Genomic DNA, 18,315 nt, shown 5'->3' with positions numbered 1-18,315 from the left:
ATGATTCCAGAGCTTGTATACCCAGCTTATGAGGCTGTTACACACATTCAGCACTGTAGGCAGTGAAGCTGGGTTAAGAATACCTGAGAATCTCACATACACCTTCAAGTTGCGTAGCTGTAACTGAATCTGTTGATCAAAGCCTTGGTGAAGTCATGTCCAGCCATGAGACTGAAGCACCAGTACTGGCTGGCTGATGGCACTGCTGCTCTCTGGCTTTCTCTTACCCAAGCTGCTACTGCTGGGCCAGCACTGCCCAGCCACGCACTGTGGGGAAAGCCAGGCGCTCATCACCTCCAGATGGCACTTGTGTTCTGAGGTGGTTCTCGGGCAGCTCCTGCCTTCCACGTGCCTTGCTTTTGGTTGCTGCTCAGGATCTGCCATAAAGGGGACAGAATATCTGAATAAAATCAAGACCATTATAGCCCACACACAGGAAGCACAATAAGAAAGCTGATTTTGAAAAGGCTCAGGAGATGCCCATTTCAGCTGCAGCTGGTGCAGGGAGCATTTGACAGCCCTACAGCAGCAGCTCGCAGTACAGGGGAGCACAGCAGTGGCAGGGAGCTGAAGGCCCTTTTGCTTCTGTCTGCCAAATATATAGGACATACAAGCAGAAAGACAGAGTGGGAAATGCAAGCAGACAACACACTACGTCAGAGATACATTAGACGGCCTGAAATCTGCAAGCAGCTGGAAGCTGCTGAACATGAGCTAACAGAAAGCTGCAGCTGCCCTTTCTGCCTGGAAAACTGTTCTGTTCATAATCGGGACAGTAATTAGATAAATCACTTGTTAAAGAAGTCAGTATCTACATTTCACAGAAAGCTTTTAGTGAAAATGTTGTTCGGTCATTGCAATTAACCTCAGGTAGCATTAACCACCTGGGGTATATTTTTAAAGGTTTTGTGCTCTCGGTCTCCAAACTCTCAATCCCATTATCAGAGGAAGGATCCCATTAGCAGGATGCATGCTCAGTAATCAGATAATCACATCCCTAGCACAGCCTGTGAAAAAAATACTAATTTTTCCACTCATATCCTGAAATGATACGTGTGGCCAATCTGCAGAGATGCCTGCCTCCCCAGATCTGAGTATACCCACAAATTAAATTAGTCAGATATGTTCTCCACAGCAGTGGCATAAAGTAATGGGAAAGAGAGAGAACTATTATTTGGAAAATGTGCTCAGAGCTGCACAGTTTAACTTCTGCCCCAGGCAATTAGTCAGAGCATCTCTTTATTGTGTAAAAGGACATTTGGGGCTGGATAAACCTCTCCCTTTCACTTGTATTGCAAGAGTCACGTTATGCTTGATAATATGAGCAAAATTTCATAGGACCTGATGGGATGCATCCAGAGAGAGTCCTATGGCTGCAGAAGGAACTGGTGGATAAGTAGCTTAGGAAAATGGTCTAGTTTAGCTTGGAAGAGATGGCTTCAGGGAATTTACCTGCTGTCCCTGAAAGTGATGCTTGGTTTTCTTTTAAAATGTTACTATTTTCATTTATATACTCTTTCATAAAAGAAGACAAAAAATACAGCTGTTTCACTGACCATATTTAATATTTCTGTAGAAGCAAAATACAAATTTTAAATTGTTGAAACAGAAACCTCTTAAATACACATCTAGAAAAGTCATTCAAAAGATGTCCAGTTTATAGAGCTTCGATAAGAATCACAAAATTATTGTACACTAAAAAAGTAATAATGACAAACAACTGGGATAATGCAGTGCTCCTTTACATAGACATTCACCATTTCAAACAGTGAACTCATCACTTCAATCAGCACTTTACTACGGCTAGAAAATACACAATGTGCCTTTAACATACATATTCATCAAGGAAAATTCATATAGACTATCTATTTACAGTTTAAAATACTGAAAATGAAGGTTAAAAGAGAAGTATAATGTCAGACTACTATCCCAAAGAAACAAAGTTAGCGCAATGCCAGGAGAAACTGATGTGAGTCTTTCAGGGGCAACACAGATTACATTCAGCGTATGTGCATGTTCTAACTTGCCTCTGCCATGACATACTCTGAGATCCTGCGAAGGGTCTATTCATCTTGAAAGCTACACAGTTATTGAAAGAGATTATTTCTACAGCCAGCTCTCATGTTCTCCACTCGCAATTGCATACATTTCTTTCTCTACAATTCCATCTGCATTGGTTGTTTCTCCTAGTACTACCACTAAACTCGACAGAGTGGTGTGAGGATCGAGTAGTTTCAGAAGAGGTACGTCCACTTTTCTGTCTTGGAAGATGCGGTTCTGAATTGTCATAGCTAACATAGAGTCTATGCCCAATGACGAAAGTGGTGTATTCATGGTCAGTTCATCTGGGTTTAGTCCAGTGAGGTCGGCCATCACTGAGGTAATATAGTCTTCAGACTTGACTGAAGCAGTATCCTGGACTTGAGATTTCTCAGAGGTTTCAAGCTTGCCTCCAAATTCTTCTAACATGAGTGAAGTAAACCGATTTTTGAGAGAAATAATGCGAATAAAAACATGATTTAATAAAGTTTTAAAATTTAACTTGACAACAGCTTGCTGAGGGTTATTTGAAAGTAAGCTCTTCTTGAGATACTCATGAATCTCATGCACTTCCAGGATATCTATGCCCTTGGATCCCAGAATGTTTTGAATCTGGTTTTGATTGAGCAATATGCCGAGGTTCAAAGCACCCCAGTTAATGGATTGGCCCGAAAGACCACAGTTCCTCCTGTAGAGGCAGAAGACATCCAGGAAAGAGTTTGCAGCTGCGTAGTTTGCCTGTGTGGAGTTTCCTAGAAAGGAAGTAACAGAGGAGTAGCACACAAAGTAGTCAAGCTGTTCGCCTCTTGTAGCCCAGTGAAGATTTAGGGTCCCAGCCACTTTGGGGCTCAGCACTTTCTGAAAGTCAGCAAACTTCAGAACTTCAAGGCGACCATCGTGTAAAACAACAGCACTTTGAAAGACACCTTTGATTGGACAACCTTGAAATAATTTTACGATGATCTGGAAAGATTCCTCAACATCACTGGTCAAAGTAATGTCACACTGCACAAACACTATTTTGCTGCCTTCATATTTCAGCTGCAAATCCTTCATCTCATCTTGTTTCTCCTTGCTTGGAATTTTCCTGGAGAGGATTGCAATACACCCTCCTCCATTTGCCGCTATGAATTTCACAGTTTCAAAGCCAAGGCCAGTAAGTCCCCCTGCTACTACATAAACAGCATTCTGCTTAAATATCTTCTTCTTAGATTCATACAATGGGATATCTGAAACAACGGGGTTGTCTTTCTGCTTTCTCAGTACAGCAAGTGGGACAGATTTGCAGGTAAAGGAGCACATTGCAGACTGCAGCCTTTCAAAGTTCTCAGATTGCTGAAAGACAGAGCCTGGCAGATATCTAAACCGTTTCATATCTAAAGAACTGATCCACACTTGCACAGCCTTTTGGAGTTCCTTTAGAGATGCCTTCTGGAAGATACTGCTAAGAATGACAATATGAAAGCTGATATTTTCATGATCAAGCCCACTGACATTCTGAATACATTCCGATTGTTGATGGCCACATACTATCACCACATCTTTCAGACTGTACATGTGAGCCAAATCCTCCTGAGACAGTCTGCCTGCTGGAGGAAGAACAACAAGGGCATTGCATGCCTTTATGTGCTGCAGCATATCAGGAGTGGGCCTTGCAAGTACTGTTTTCCAGCCCACCTCTTCTGCTGCCACAGAAAGAACACGGCAAATAACTGATGATGGTTCTGTAGAAATAATACCCAAAGTTCTGCCATATTTCCCCTTGGGTAGTCTCTGATTTAAGATCTCCCATGCAACGATGAAGTAGGACACACAAGGGACGCTTTGAAAGCATGGAAATTTCTTTACGTTTAAACAAACCGCTCCTGGGACCTGAATTCTAGATGATGCACCAGCTGGATAACATGAAACCACATGATCACCCACTTTTATTTTCTTCACAGCTGTGCCTATTGCTGTGACTGTGCCACTGAAATCAAGAGCTAAAAGTCTGTGTTTGTCTGCTGCTTGGGAATTCCAGTAGAGCGAATTACCAAAGTTACGACTAGAAACGCTAATGGGAAAATAATCTTCAGAGTGAATGCATATCTTATCCACTTGAATTTCAACACTTTGATTTTCCAGGTGAGTAGCAGTGCTGGTGAATAGTTCAGCAGACAAGTCTTTTGCTGAGTATGGATCAGCAGTGTACAAAGTGAATGCTTCGGAATTCTGGACAGACCTTACGTGCTGGCTGTAATCTGCATCTACAAACGGAGTGCGTTTGATTTCCGATGCATAAATTCTTCCTTGGCTGATGTAGATTTCTGGATAATCATTACCTCTGTATTTGACAAGGACATCTGATAATGCTGAGATGTCCAGGGAGCTGGAAGAGCTGAGGTCGATTATCTGAAAAGTGATTTCTGGAACTTCAACAACACAAGTTCTGGTCATGCCATGCAATACAAACCCACAGTTAACGTGGTCTACATTTCTTTCTGTTGTTCTGTAGCTGATCACTCGGATTGAACAGTGAGACCCTTTCTCTCTTAATGCCACGATAACTTGGCGATAGGCTTCACAACACTTTGAGAGTTGGTCTACTGCTTTACTTGGGAACTCTTCATTCACCTTCTGAATTCCCCACAGGAAGAGAACTTCATCATAATCCTCAACCTCTGCTTTCATCTTATTCCCTGCGTGGTCGTCCAAGAGGGATTCCCAGTCTTCATACATAACATATCTGGAATCAGGATGCAAATATTTTCTGAGCTGCTCAGCTATCCCAAACTTGTCAGCAAACACTAGGACTCTAGGCACTGCTTCTAAACGGCCAGTCATCTTTGATGGAGAGATTTCTGACCACTTGTTTTCAAACATGAATTCATTGTCTCTGGAAGATGCTGGCTTCATGAAAGTGATGGCAACACGCTTGAGTTCAGCCAAAACGGACCCGTGTTTGTCCATGAAGCAGCCACAGACCTCAAAGCAGTTCCCAATGGATTTGCTTGTTCTCATATATATCATCATTTCTTCCTCCAGAGGTCGCAGCACCACCAGGCTGCCTATTCCTGAAGGAAAGCCTGCTCTGGACTGCTGCGTCCTGGAGATCATGACAGCAGTCATCTGCATGAAACAGTCCAGCAGCACTGGATGGATACAGTAGCTGTACATCTCCCCGAGGGTCTCCTTGTTCACCCTGATGCTTGTTATAGCTTCCTTTAGTTCCTGGCAATAATGCACATCCCTGAGTTGCCTGAATATGGAACCATACTGAAAGCCAACCTGAGACAGTGCTTCATAGATCTCCTCTGTGCTAATCACTGATGTGCATCTGTGATAGACCTCTTGAAATGAGATGGTGCTTTCTTCCACATCAGCCTCAGGCACCTTTCTCACTTGGCCAGAAGCATAAAGTGCATTGGAGGAAGAGAGTATCTCAAAGGTTGTCAATGCTTTTTGTGGACTCAGCTTGATATTCAAGACTTGGGAAGTCTGTGTGAGAACACATGGTGCTGAAAAACTGATGCTCAACTGGCAAGCACTCAGAGGCACTTTAGGTTTTGACCTGTTCATCACACAGGCCAGAGCAAGCTCCACATAAAAAGCACCAGGAACTAAAGCCACACCATTGTTCTTGTGCTCATATAAATACGATGTTGTTTCCTGGGAGAGCAGGCTGCCAAACTCCGTGTTGTCACTGTTGCTTACATAAATCAAAGGATGACTGGAGCTGACATCACTTGGCTTCGCTTGTTGATGGGTATCCAGAGAGGGCACAGCTCTTTTACGATCAAATTGATACCGTGGAATGGCCACTGGAACACTTTGATATCCTTCATAAAAGTGCTGCCAGTTGGGATTATAGCCCAGCTCAAACAGATTTCCTACCAAGCTAAAGAGTACCTGATACTCTGCATCAGACTGCAAAGAAGGGAACACCTTAGTGACTTTTCCTAGAGTCTCCTTGATATTTCGCTGCAACACATGGTGAGGACTTATTTCAACAAACACTACATTTTCCCAGCTTCTAGCTGCAGTTTCTATGGCTTGAGAGAAAGCAACGGGCTCACGGGTATGCTGGGCCCAGAATTTGCCGCGAGAGAAGTCATTTGCAGAAGCCGCTGCCCCAGTCAGTGTTGAAATTACTTCAATGTCACCTTTCTGTTCTTCTAAAGGATCTATGCTCCGCTCCAGCTCCCCAAGTATCACATCCATGCTAGGGCTGTGGTAGGCAGCTGGAACATTTAAAACATGAAGAAAGATGTTTCTGTGGCTGAAGGCTTCTGCTAAATCTTTCTGGACCAAGTCCACATCGTCTGGATTTCCAGACAAGGTGCAGGAAACTGGGCTGTTGAAAGCTGCAATGCACACCCTTCCCAAGTTGGAACGCAGATGATCAGCAATCTCTTGAACGGGGATGTTTCCAACCACCAGCATTCTGCCCGCGGCCGTCTTTGCCTGCAGCCTGCTCCTGTGATAAATCACTTTGACCGCATCTGCCAGGGAAAGGTACCCAGCAAAATGTGCTGCGGCAACTTCCCCCACGGAATGGCCAACTGCTGCAACTGGCTTAATGCCCCAGTACTTCAGAAGAGAAGCTAAGGCAACCTGCAGGGCAAAAAGCATGGGCTGGGAGAGTTCTGGATTCAGCAACTCCTTTGAGCTGCGACCTCTTGCTGGCAGAAGGCTGATGGGAGCGTGTTTCTGAAAGAGCACTTCTATTTCCTTACACTTGTCCCTGAACACCGGCTCTGAGTTCAGCAGTGCCTCACTGAACTCCTTCAGTGTTACGCCGTTGCCACAGAATACAAACACCAGTTGAGGCTCCACCTTTGACATGCCAAAGTCAGTGCTTGCTGCTGACATAACTTCTTGCTGCAAGTGTTGGAGAGAGTTTGCCACAAATGCTTTTCGATACCGGTAGTTGATGTGGCTTCTTCTGCAGGCAGATGTATAGGCCAGGCTTGGGAGACTTATGCAGCTTCTTGTACTCAGATGCTCAGCTGTGTCTACCATTGTCATCTGAAGGGACTTAGCTGACGCTGCAGACAGCAGGACTAATTCCAGCGGCCTCTTATAGGCAGGAAGAGGCTCTGGCTGCTTAACCTGCCTGACTACAACATGGGCATTGGTTCCTCCAAATCCAAAGCAGTTGATGCCAGCTACTCTTCCATACTCACTGGAATCTTCCCAGGGCTCAACCGCAGTGGGAATGGCAAGGTTCAGCTTCTCTGTATCGATGCTGCTCATCTCCTTTGAGTAATGCAAAGATGGAACAATCTTCCCGTGATGCATCATCAGGAGCACTTTGATCAAACCTGCTGCTCCAGCAGCTGACTCAGTGTGGCCAATATTTCCTTTCACCGAACCAATTTTCAGAGCAGGAACTTGGGAAGGTCTGTTTTTACAAATGACATTACCAAGGCTTGCAGCTTCCGTGGGGTCTCCAGCAGCAGTTCCTGTCCCGTGGGCTTCAATGTACTGCACAACTGAGGGATCTACGTGACCTTCATAAATGCTGCGCAGTAACTTCTCCTGCTCTACTTGGGACGGCCTTGTGATTGGCGTTATAGACCGACCATTCTGATTGACTGCACTGATGTTTATAACACCCCAGATTTTGCTGTGGTCTTCCATTGCCTGTTTCACAGAAAGAGAAAATCATCTTTAAGCATCTCATCCTTTATCTATCTGCAAGAAAAAAGAGCCCAAAATAGACAGATGGTATCAGTACCCTTAAGTCTGTGGTATATTTCCCAGTGCAGGAGATGTGTATAAATGTTTCCTTAATGCTAATAGTAAGCTTAAATTAGAAAAGCTTTTTGCTACAATAATTATGAGAACTGGAAATACAAAATTCAAGTAAGAAGCCAGGCTTATTTTAGGCTTCTTCACCAACAATCTTACCTTTTTCAGTGGTTTGAGGAAAACAACACCACAGCCTTCTCCCCTTCCATAGCCATCTGCCTTTTTGGAGAAGGGTTTACTCATTCCATCTGGAGAGATCATTTTTGCTTTACTGAGAGACACAAAGGTGCGGGGATCTATTATGCTGTTCACACCACCACAAATAGCTGCCTCACAATCTCCTGGAGTAAAATAGAAACATATTCCAGTTGAGATGTTCAAGGTCACCCATAGAAACACATTAACTATAACACTGTTGACTGAAAAGATAGATATTACAGAAAGACTTTACTGATACTCTAAGTTAGCCGTGCTATCTTTATTGTTAAGATTGGAATCTGACATCGTGACTGGATGTTGAAAAGTACCCAATATGGTTATTTAAAATTACTACAGGATATGCTAGAGAAAGTAACAGAATTTCCTGCAGCAAAGGGATTACTGCTTCTGCAGGTACAGTGCATATTTCTGAGGCACTGGAATCCATTCAGGCACCTACTGGTGAACATGAAGGTCTTAATCATATTTCAGGAAGAATGAAAACATGAAATAGTAATATCTCAGCAATTTCATACTACATCAATCCTAATTTCTTTGCCTATCATCTCCTTAGTCTGATTACCTGATTTAATTGCTTGCAAGGCATAATGCAGAGCAAAAAGAAATGACGAGCAGGCAGTGTCAATTGTCAGTGATGGTCCAGTCAGGTTAAACGTGAAGGAGACCCTGTTAGCAGCTATGCTCATTGCTGATCCTGTACCAGCATAATGATTTATTTCACTTACTGATTTGCTTGTTATGATTTCAAAGTCTCGATTCATAAGACCTGTAACAATACAAAGACATGTCATAGTATCCTGAGTGAAGAAAAGGGATGTATAGCTCTGAACTTGACACCGTGTTTTGATCTTTCTGTTTCATCATTAACCTACTTAGCAAAGGACTCCTACTGTGAAGTGTTTTCTACTCAAGTCAAAAGACAGTAAACTACATACTTATCCTACTGGCTTAGCTCATTGTATGACACAGTTAAGGTATACATAGCCTGTTTAGGTCCCTGAATCTCAGTTTCAGAGTAGTTGGTTTGGCTTATCTATGACAATAGATACTAACAGGTTAGAATGAGGGCAACATAAATAGCTTGTCCCTACCCTTTTGTCAGTCTTACTATGCTAGACAACTCTAGAAATAGACGCACACTACACCAACCAAAAACGGGTTAGCTCCTTGGGACAAACAGCAGTTGGACAAGTGCACCACGGTAGCATACTACTAACTACAGGATGATGTCTGGTGCTTTCAAACAATCTTAAGCTCAAAAACACCTTAACCACTGGTATACTGCTAAATACCAAGGTGTCGGACTAGCTTGAGAGTATCAGTCTTGGAAAGGGCTTGGCGAGGTGAAGACTTTAACTGTTTTCTGTCAACACCAGTGCATCTAGGTACTAACCGGGACATCTAAAAGTAGATGTGTTAATTACATTAACTTGAATTAAACGTTAATAATGAACTTCTACAGTGACCTAAGAGTTTGTCTTCATCAAAATTTTCCGGTAGTGTCATAATGCAGTAGCCTTAAAGTCACCTATGCCAGAGATAGACATAAACTTAAAAAGGAGTGTTCAATTTTAATGAGTGTAAAGTGAACATTCTTCACCATGAAATTATGTCTTACCAACAAAAACACCTGTTTTGGTGCCACTGATGGCTTCTACAGGGACTCCTGCATCCTCTAGCGCTTTGTATGTGCATTCTAAAAGTAATTTCTGTTGTGGATCCATGCTTTCAGCTTCCACACTATTGATTCCAAAAAGGTGGTTGTCAAATGTGTTAAATCTAAAGCAAACAGAACAAAAAAGAGCAGAATATAAAATATTCATTTAAATCTAGACAGATTATTAACCAATATTTATGCACACATAATTCCCCAGTATGATGAAGGACTGACTTGAGTCAAAAGGGTGAATTTATTATTATTATTATTAATAATAATAATAATAATAATAATAATATTTTATTATTTATTATTGTTTATTTTATATTTTTTTTAATTTATTATTTTTGTTGTTGTTGTTTCATGACAGTACAAGTTCAGGGGAAAGCAGGATTGATTATGGTCCAGTTCAGGGTTCTCATAATACTGTTCATAAGAAGTGGACACCTTCACAAGCAAATTGAGCATAAGAAGCCCTTCTTGAACATCTAACAAATGTGGACTTCCTTACTTTGTATTAAAACTGCACAGCTTCATTTTAAATAGAGCTACTTGCCCCTGCAATCACAAAATTAAGGCCTGAGGTCCAGCAAATCTGGTCAACCTTCAAAGTGAAACTGGGCAAGACTCATCAGGCAGATCGTATTCAGAGTCCATACTCTGCCACCTTCTTCCACAGGCCAGAAGTGGGATTTACAAATCCTTTGGCAGGCTGTAGCCCATCTCAGATCTGAAATACACACCTCTGTACATAATGTATGGGAATATGTCTATATCCAAAATGTACATGCATTCATTGCATGACAAGTATGCATATACAAGCTGCATTATGCATCCAAAGATCATGGCATACAAAGAAATGTGCTCATAACTGTTCCATCACAGGAATTCCTGAAATTTAAAAACTAAAAGATCAATGTGTGAGATGAAAGAAAACCCGCTTCTACATCCAATATATAACATCTCCCTGTGGCTTGGTCTCTCTGAAAAGTGGGACATATCAGACTAGCTACAGAAAAAAATCTGTGGCACAGAAACACACTTACTCATTGAGAAGAGCAGCTCGTGTTGTATACATTTTTCCCGGCTTGTTACCGTCTGGATCATACCACTCTTTGGTATTAAATCTCTCTGGGGGTATTTCTACTGTGCAGTTTCTGCCTTCCTCCAGCACTTTCCAGAAATTGTCAATTCCTTCACCTATTGTACAAATATTGCAAAGAGGATTAAGTTATGTACTCATTTTCATCATGCTCATTCAGGAAGAAAACACATTCTGTTACCTGCAACTCCTACAAATGAATGTAGGTAGCTGAAAAGAAATTGCTACAGATAAACAGATGACCATGGTTGGGTGACAGGAATATGAAAAGGAATGACTCATCTTTTCACTACGTGCTTAAAAGCAAGTTACCCCACCAAATTAAATCCTTGAAAACTCTGTAGAATGTTTAAGAAAAATAACACGCCAAACAGACAACCTGGCGTCAGTGTTCCAACACACATCATTTCATCTCCTCAAGCTTCAGCTTTCCCCAGTATTCATGCATCCTCATCCACACTCGCTCTGGAAATGGTGCTAACCTGTGGCATGACCAAGTACTGACCAGCTCAGCTCTAACTGATGTGGGACATCGGGGACTGAAATCGTTACTGAAGGACAGCAATCTCACACAGGGCGGAAGACCCGTGCTCAGCCCTCCATCCAGCTACCTGAATGTCTCCACCCATCTACTCTAAGGATACAAATGTCCCTATGAATGCATAGTCCTACACCTATGTGTGATCATCTGGTCAGCGCACATGCAATAACCTGAAACCTTCACTTACATGTTTGGTTTGTCTGCAAGAGTTTCATGCATGCAGCTCAGCGCCCTGCCCACAGCGAACACTGTAGCTTTTGCTCTAAGTGGACAAATTCAAACTAACTCGTTTTCAACATAATGAGATTATTAATATAATATATAATATTAGAACATAATGTGTATGAGAGTGTTTATAAAGATCCTGAAAGGAACAAGGCCATGAACTCTGCAAAAGTAAGGGGGAAAACATGTTTCACTCCACCTCAATATTAACAAGTGACCGTGCCTTTCAATATTTAATCAGCATCCTGCTTTGTATTTACTCAAAACTTACCTCCGGGAAAGTTGCAGGCTATTCCCACAATAGCAATTTCATCTCCTGTCTCCATCTTCATCACCTGGGCAGCACAGTGTAGTTAGAAACAATGCTCAACATACAACTTTACATTAACAGTAAGATAAATATTAGTTTAAAAGATGATCATCACATAAGTACACAGATTTGCTCAAAGGTTGGCTTATTTTGATTGCCCTGTTTTTGGCTGCAGTGAGAAAGGTGGCCAGACCTGAGGAGTGTTTCTCATTAACTCTCTGCATTTAGAGGAAAGTCCCTAACTAATTCCCCAGACTCCCTAACACGCAGACCTCTCTTTTTACTCTTTAGCCTCTGATACACCCATCAGCACCTCACCTGCTCTTCAGCGGAAAGCACAGTTCCCAAACAGGTTCTGCGTGTTACCAGTTAAAATCAGACCAGCTAAACAGCCAACAGACAATCAGATAAGGAAAGGAACAAAAGTTGCTTCATCCACTCTCTGAAAAAGCGCTTGGAAAGAAAATCCTATTCTTGGCAGGGCTTTGGCGGATCCCATGGCTGCCTACCTTTTCTCTAAACTGCCTCTTACTGGAGAGGTTCAATGAGAGAACAGACTATGCTCAAAGCCACCAACATCAATCCATGAGATCACTGTATTCCTGACACTGAGCAATTTGCAAATAGCACCGCTACAGCCTCTGGAGTCACTTGCCGTGCATCCCATCCACAGCTTAAAAGAGAAAGCTTGTGATAAGGAGAAATTTAAAAGAAATCCATGATGTTTTTCAACTAACATTAAGGTAAGGGAAAAAATTGTATCAAATGAAATTTCTCAGCATAGATTTCAAAGATTCTTTTGTCAGTTTCTTTGTTTAATTCTGGGAATTTATACTGGGAGACAAAAGTGAGTTCAGTCCAAAGAATCCTGCCTGAAAGCCCTTGCTGCGCTTCCTTCAGCCTGCAAAGATGAGAAGATTCACAGTGAAAGGGATTTTTTAAAATTCTTGGCAATGACAAAATGATCATCTCAGAGCTGGCAACGTAGGTCCCAAAGAGCCCTTCAGACTTACTGACTGCAGTGAAGGAGAAATGAAGCTGATTCACTGCCCAACAGATCACATCTATGATTTCAAGGAGGTTATCTTTGGAATGAGATATTAAAACCACTGTACTGATTTATAGAGTGAAAAGTTTACTTGATTGTGCTATAAAGTGACACAAAGCTAGAGGGCAAACAAGCAAATATAAACAGTCCAAGGTCTGGCTTTCTAGGATTTAATTCTATTTTAACAATCATCATAATTTTTAAATGCAATACAAGAATATCTTTTATGATCAAGTTTTTAAAGACTGGATATCCCTTCCAGAGAGTCATTAGAAATTGTGGTCATAATGACATCTAAACTTACCAGTGTCTCAGGATCATTCCCTACAACCCAGCCTCAGGTTTAAGTTTCTATTGCTATTAATCTCTTCATTAATTTATATTCTGAATTTCAGTTTCTATTTATTTCCATTTCAGTTTATTTAACTGTAGTTAAATTTCCTTTTCATTTCTCCTTCAATTCTATTTATTTTCATATTTGATATTGTATTTATATAATATCTATATTTTAATTCACCGCAAACCTAAATTTGCAAAGCCCAACACAGATACTCTTACCACAAAGATACTTGAAATCACTGCATTTAAGTTAGCACCTAAACAGCATTTAATAGAAAAGGAAGGGACTTCCCCTTTTAACATTAAATATGACAGCTACAAAACTATCCAATGAGATACGTAACTCTTACCTTATATGATTCCAGTAGGGGTTACTAACAGACTGAGTCTTTGGAAGTCCTTTATATAGGATTCTGGGAGGTTTCTTATTCAAATGTGTGTTAAAACGTAGCAAAAATGTTAACGCCTTTTAGAAGAAAAATAGCAACTGAGTCATTACATTATGATTAGTCAGCAGTCCTCTCCGCGACTAAAGTTCAAAACTCCCTCCTTGAAGGTAGTAAATGCAATCAAGTGTTACATCAGGACAAAAGCATAATCTGTTTTATCTACCTCATACTCTTATCTAATATCAACAAGCAAACTCTGAAAGCATCACATCCACCAGCCTCTGCTAGATGCCTTTTTAACCCTTCCTTGGCTGATTTCATCTCAACTACCCAAACTCACCTTTCTCCTTTTCTTACTTGCCAGTGGAAGCACAGTCTTTGAGGAGCCAGGAAGAGTCCATATGTCATGTGTTGAGGTATTGGCTCAGTATTGGGAGGAGTATTGAAACAAATCCTGCACAACTATGAAGTTCAAAGCAAATTAAGCCAGTCTGTGCACTATTCAGATACTAGAAGGAAAGTGCTGTTAATGTCACTGATCCGAAGCAGAAGACTGATGAACAGTTATCAGTCTGTTGTATGAGCACTGATGACTTGCAAGAATATATTTATGAACTGAAATGAATGCAATGATGACACAGTCCCTGTGAGGAATGTAAGTAGTAGAAATATGAGCTAAGTACATAAGCCCACATTGCAATAAAGGAATGAGTCTACTATTATTGACATAGGCACTCTCCTTAAAATGGAACTACAATAAATCTGTCTTCAAATTTGTTAAACAATTCATCTAAACTTCAAATGTTCAAAATATCAGCTATAAAGGACTGTCAAACGGGAGGCACAATTTTGTCTCCCGTGCCATTACAGTAACCACATCTAAACAGCTAATTTATTGAGCATATCTACGCCTAATAATTTGTCCAAAAGGACAAATAAAATATATTCGTGTTTCCTCAGCAAGTTTTTAAATGTCCAGCTCCCCTGCTCAAGCACAGATACCTGAAATCCATCCGACCAGTGGCAACACTTCCCCTAATGCAGCCTAGGACTCCGTAGGCCTTCTCTGCAGCAAGAGACATTGCTGATTCAAGAATAAGATTCATCTAGATAAACTTGAGCTACATGAATGAGAGGCATGTCATCTGTGCTAGCTTTCTTCTATCAGACAGACCAAAAACTGCAGAGTGAAATTCAGATCAACTTTAGATGGCTTAACTTAGGTACATAAATTTACTTTCACCACTGAATGTGGTAGTACAATAACATTCCTACACCTAATAAACATTCTTATTTAAGTGTCCAGGGAAGCCATCAAGGTGTGATTTTCTCTCCTCTACACTAAATGTAAATTCTTGTAATCTTGAACATGATCAGTTTCCTCTCAGAACCGTAACTTCTCAGAAAGGAATACCACATCCTGCCAAACACTCGGACTTCCCTATCTGACTCATCCAGCTCTTTTAAACTGCAACCCTGACAATTTCACTATTGAGAAACAGCATATGTTATTAAGGCATACATTGAGGTATTTAAATTGCCAGATTGATGAAACAGAGAAGATAGATAGGTCTGCATAAACAAGTAATCTTCATTTAAAAATAATAATAAAATGACATAACTAATTGGGAAAATGCACGCTTAGTCTTTGCAATAAATACAAACAAGCATTCTCCTTAATATTCAAGAGCGGGTAATTCATACTTTCTCCTAGAATAAATTGACTGAATAATTTAGATTATAAATGCAAAAATAAATTGTGTAAATTTAAATCTAGCCTGTAACCAAAATAATCACAGTGAAAAAAACAGCAGCAGCTCTCTATTTGACAGCTATAAAATTTCAGCCAAAAGTCTCAGTTAACAGCTCAACACTGCTTTTTGGGGAGATAAGGGGAAAAACTGTTCTTCTTACTGCCTCCAAAGACCTCTTAACTACCCCCAGCTCAAGAGCACCTATCAGCCTTCGCAAACTGGCACACAATAGGATTGCAGGCAGCAAACAAGCTGTTTCAAATATTGTTGATTTTGGTCACTTCAAAAGGGTTTTAGGCACATGGTAAGACAATAAGAATTCTTTTTACATATACCTGTGCTTTACTAAAGGGAGTTTCTATCTGGCCAAAAGGACAGCTTTCTTTTTCAGCCATGCAGACAGACAACAAAATAACATTTCTCACTTTGAAGAAACTTTGCATGTGTTTGAGCACAAGGAATGCACACGCAGATCCCAAACATACCAGATGATGATGTGAAGGTGACTAATGTCAGCCAACACAGAGATAACAGAATTCAAAAGAATTAAATAATCCACTTGCAAGATCCTTAGTGCACTGTGATTATACGCTCACGTTTCCAGATAAAAGAGCAGACACTGAAGATACAGCCAGCTATGCAGATAAGCACTCCCCTCTGTGTACCTCACTAAGGTGTGGGCAGACTAAAAGAGATATGGAGCTTCTGGCAAACAGAGGAATTATTAAAATGGATTATGTATTACAAGCTCTTAGCAAAGTAGGCTGCATAAGATCTACCTTGTACTTTTGCAGTTGAACATACACTTCCAGCAATTGGTTATAATTCCCAATAGCACAGCTACCAGTACACGGAGTAGGTGAACAACAGGTAGAAGAAAGACTACTGATGACTTGCTATGTCATCTGTGGGCTTGCCTGCCCTAGTTCCAACTTCCATCAAAGCATGACTGTCCTGATTTTTGGCTTTGTGCTGAACAGTCACACAGGGGGTTGGCTGAGGGGCTGCTGTTGCTCAAGGACTGGCAAGCTCAAGGCATTGTTCAGCTGGTGGCTAGCAAAAGTGTTATGCACCACCAGTTTTGTTTTTTCCTTTTGTTGCTTCTTTTTTCTTATTTTATTTTCTTGTTCTTATTATTTTATTCATTTTCTTTCTTTCTTGCTAAAATGTCCCTATCCCAACCCATGAGATCTTGTACTCTACTCTTAAATTCTTTTCCCACTTTTCTCACCTCTTCAGAGGCGCGCCATTCCACTAGGAGGACCAGCTGGGAGACCTGAAGGTGATCAGCTCAGTGCAGGTGTGTTTCACATGGGATTGTGGCATATAAGGAGGGGTTCCTAAAAGGCAGCCTCAAGGAGTAGGACAGGCAATCAGGTCTCGGTATGGCTGCTGGCATGGAGGGCTCTGTCACTGCTGCTTCCAATGGCCACTGCCACCCATGCATGAGAATCTCTAGGCATTACATCTACTTGCTGTGTCCTCTGTGTTCCCTGTTGTCTCTCCAACAAACAGGAACCAATGCAGCTACTGAAATGGATCTCCCAAGGGAACATGCAGCCATGCAGGTCTCAAGGTTTGTCAAAGTTTTCTGTCAGGGTCTAATGGCAGCAGTGAATGCACCTGTGAGTAGAAGGACTGCTCAGCCTGGTGACAGGGCTTTGTGAGAAGAGTAGGCAAAGAGGCATCAGGGAATCAGAGAAGATTGACTGATGCAGTCATACCTTATTATCCTTGGGATACACGTTCTGCCTCCTCAAAAAGTTTATGTCCACGTGTACATAAAAAAAAATGTAGAGACGCAGATAGATAAAAGCAAGTTGAGTTCATGGTTTTTTGTCTGTTACCACTTCAATAGACAAGGGCCCCTACAACCAAAAAGACAAATGCCAGCTGAACCTGGACAGACATGATAGAAAGGGCACTGCTTCTCTAACACCCTGCTGGCACAAGAGGAAGGTTTACAAAGTCAGTGATTACTCTGTATATAGCAAACAACCTTTTTCTCAAGGTAGTATGAAATTCAGGTATCACAGGATGATTGTTCAGAGAGCGAAAGGAGGAAGAGATGTAATAAATTCAACAATGTAATTTCACCCACATCTGATTTCATAAATTTGTTTTCCTCCATCCCTCTTTACGAATGGGAAGAAAATGATCTACGTTCTTGTAATGGTAGGTTTGCTCCAACCACCACCACCCCCCCAAAAAAAAAGAAAAAGGGATCTGGATTAAGTTAAATCTGGCTGCAGGTGTACATCAGTATGGTTCACACAAAAAGTAAACACTCCAAACACTTTCTGTTTCCCCGGGCTACCAACGTGATGACATACAGCCAGATGCAAAACAAATTGGGAGTGCCACAAACAAGCAAAGGTCCCATTAGGTGTGGATGCTGAAAACTCCAGCTCCCAGCCTCCTGCTGAGCAGCTACCAACGCCTGGAAGCAAAACCTGACAGCAGGCTTTGCGGATGGTTTCCAGCATGTACAGCAAAAAAGGGGAGAGTGAACAACACTCAGATAGAATGAAAGACTGCAGGCTGTGACTTTTGTTTTAGGCTGGACGTAACAAGCGCTATTTTTATCTAAAACGTCAAACTTCTCATTTCTGAAACATAAAATTTCCCTGAAAGTTCCCTTGAAATCATTCACTACTTTCCCAAGCCTATAAATGATTGCTGTGGAAACCACTTCCCCTAACATTGTTCCATTATTCTCTATTTTTACTCTGTACATTTTTGCAGTTTGGACAAGAAAGCTACAGGATTTTCCTATAAGTATCGTTGTGTAATTACAGTGAAACAGATGTGAATTCTGAAAATGTGTCTGAACACAAATATCCTAAGTCACAGCCTCTCTTCTAACCTTCAAAATGTGTTTTGTATTCAAGTGCTCATTTTGGCCATCTCCACAGTACTCAGCACTGCTGAAAATGAAGGAAGAATTTGCGTGTACAC

At 41.3% G+C, this 18,315-nt stretch overlaps 1 protein-coding gene across 1 annotated transcript; it reads right to left on the bottom strand.

Annotated features, from left to right (window-relative positions):
- Positions 1-1,546: 1,546 nt before the first annotated feature.
- Positions 1,547-14,258, bottom strand: LOC107308945 (uncharacterized). Its single transcript, XM_085538760.1, has 7 exons — positions 13,565-14,258; positions 11,789-11,852; positions 10,696-10,849; positions 9,611-9,771; positions 8,555-8,758; positions 7,933-8,114; positions 1,547-7,665 (listed from the first exon to the last, which is right to left on the bottom strand). Exons 2-7 carry the CDS (start codon positions 11,847-11,849, stop codon positions 2,107-2,109), a joined length of 6,321 nt encoding a protein of 2,106 aa, XP_085394886.1. The 5' UTR covers positions 11,850-11,852; positions 13,565-14,258; the 3' UTR covers positions 1,547-2,106.
- Between the last annotated feature and the right edge of the window lie 4,057 nt (positions 14,259-18,315).

Source organism: Coturnix japonica, chromosome 2, assembly GCF_054131305.1.
Source record: "Coturnix japonica strain WE chromosome 2, WE-NBRP24, whole genome shotgun sequence".
Lineage (NCBI taxonomy): Eukaryota > Metazoa > Chordata > Aves > Galliformes > Phasianidae > Coturnix > Coturnix japonica.
The sequence above is the reverse complement of the archived record's forward strand: the minus strand, read 5'-3'. Positions and strand labels throughout refer to the sequence as shown.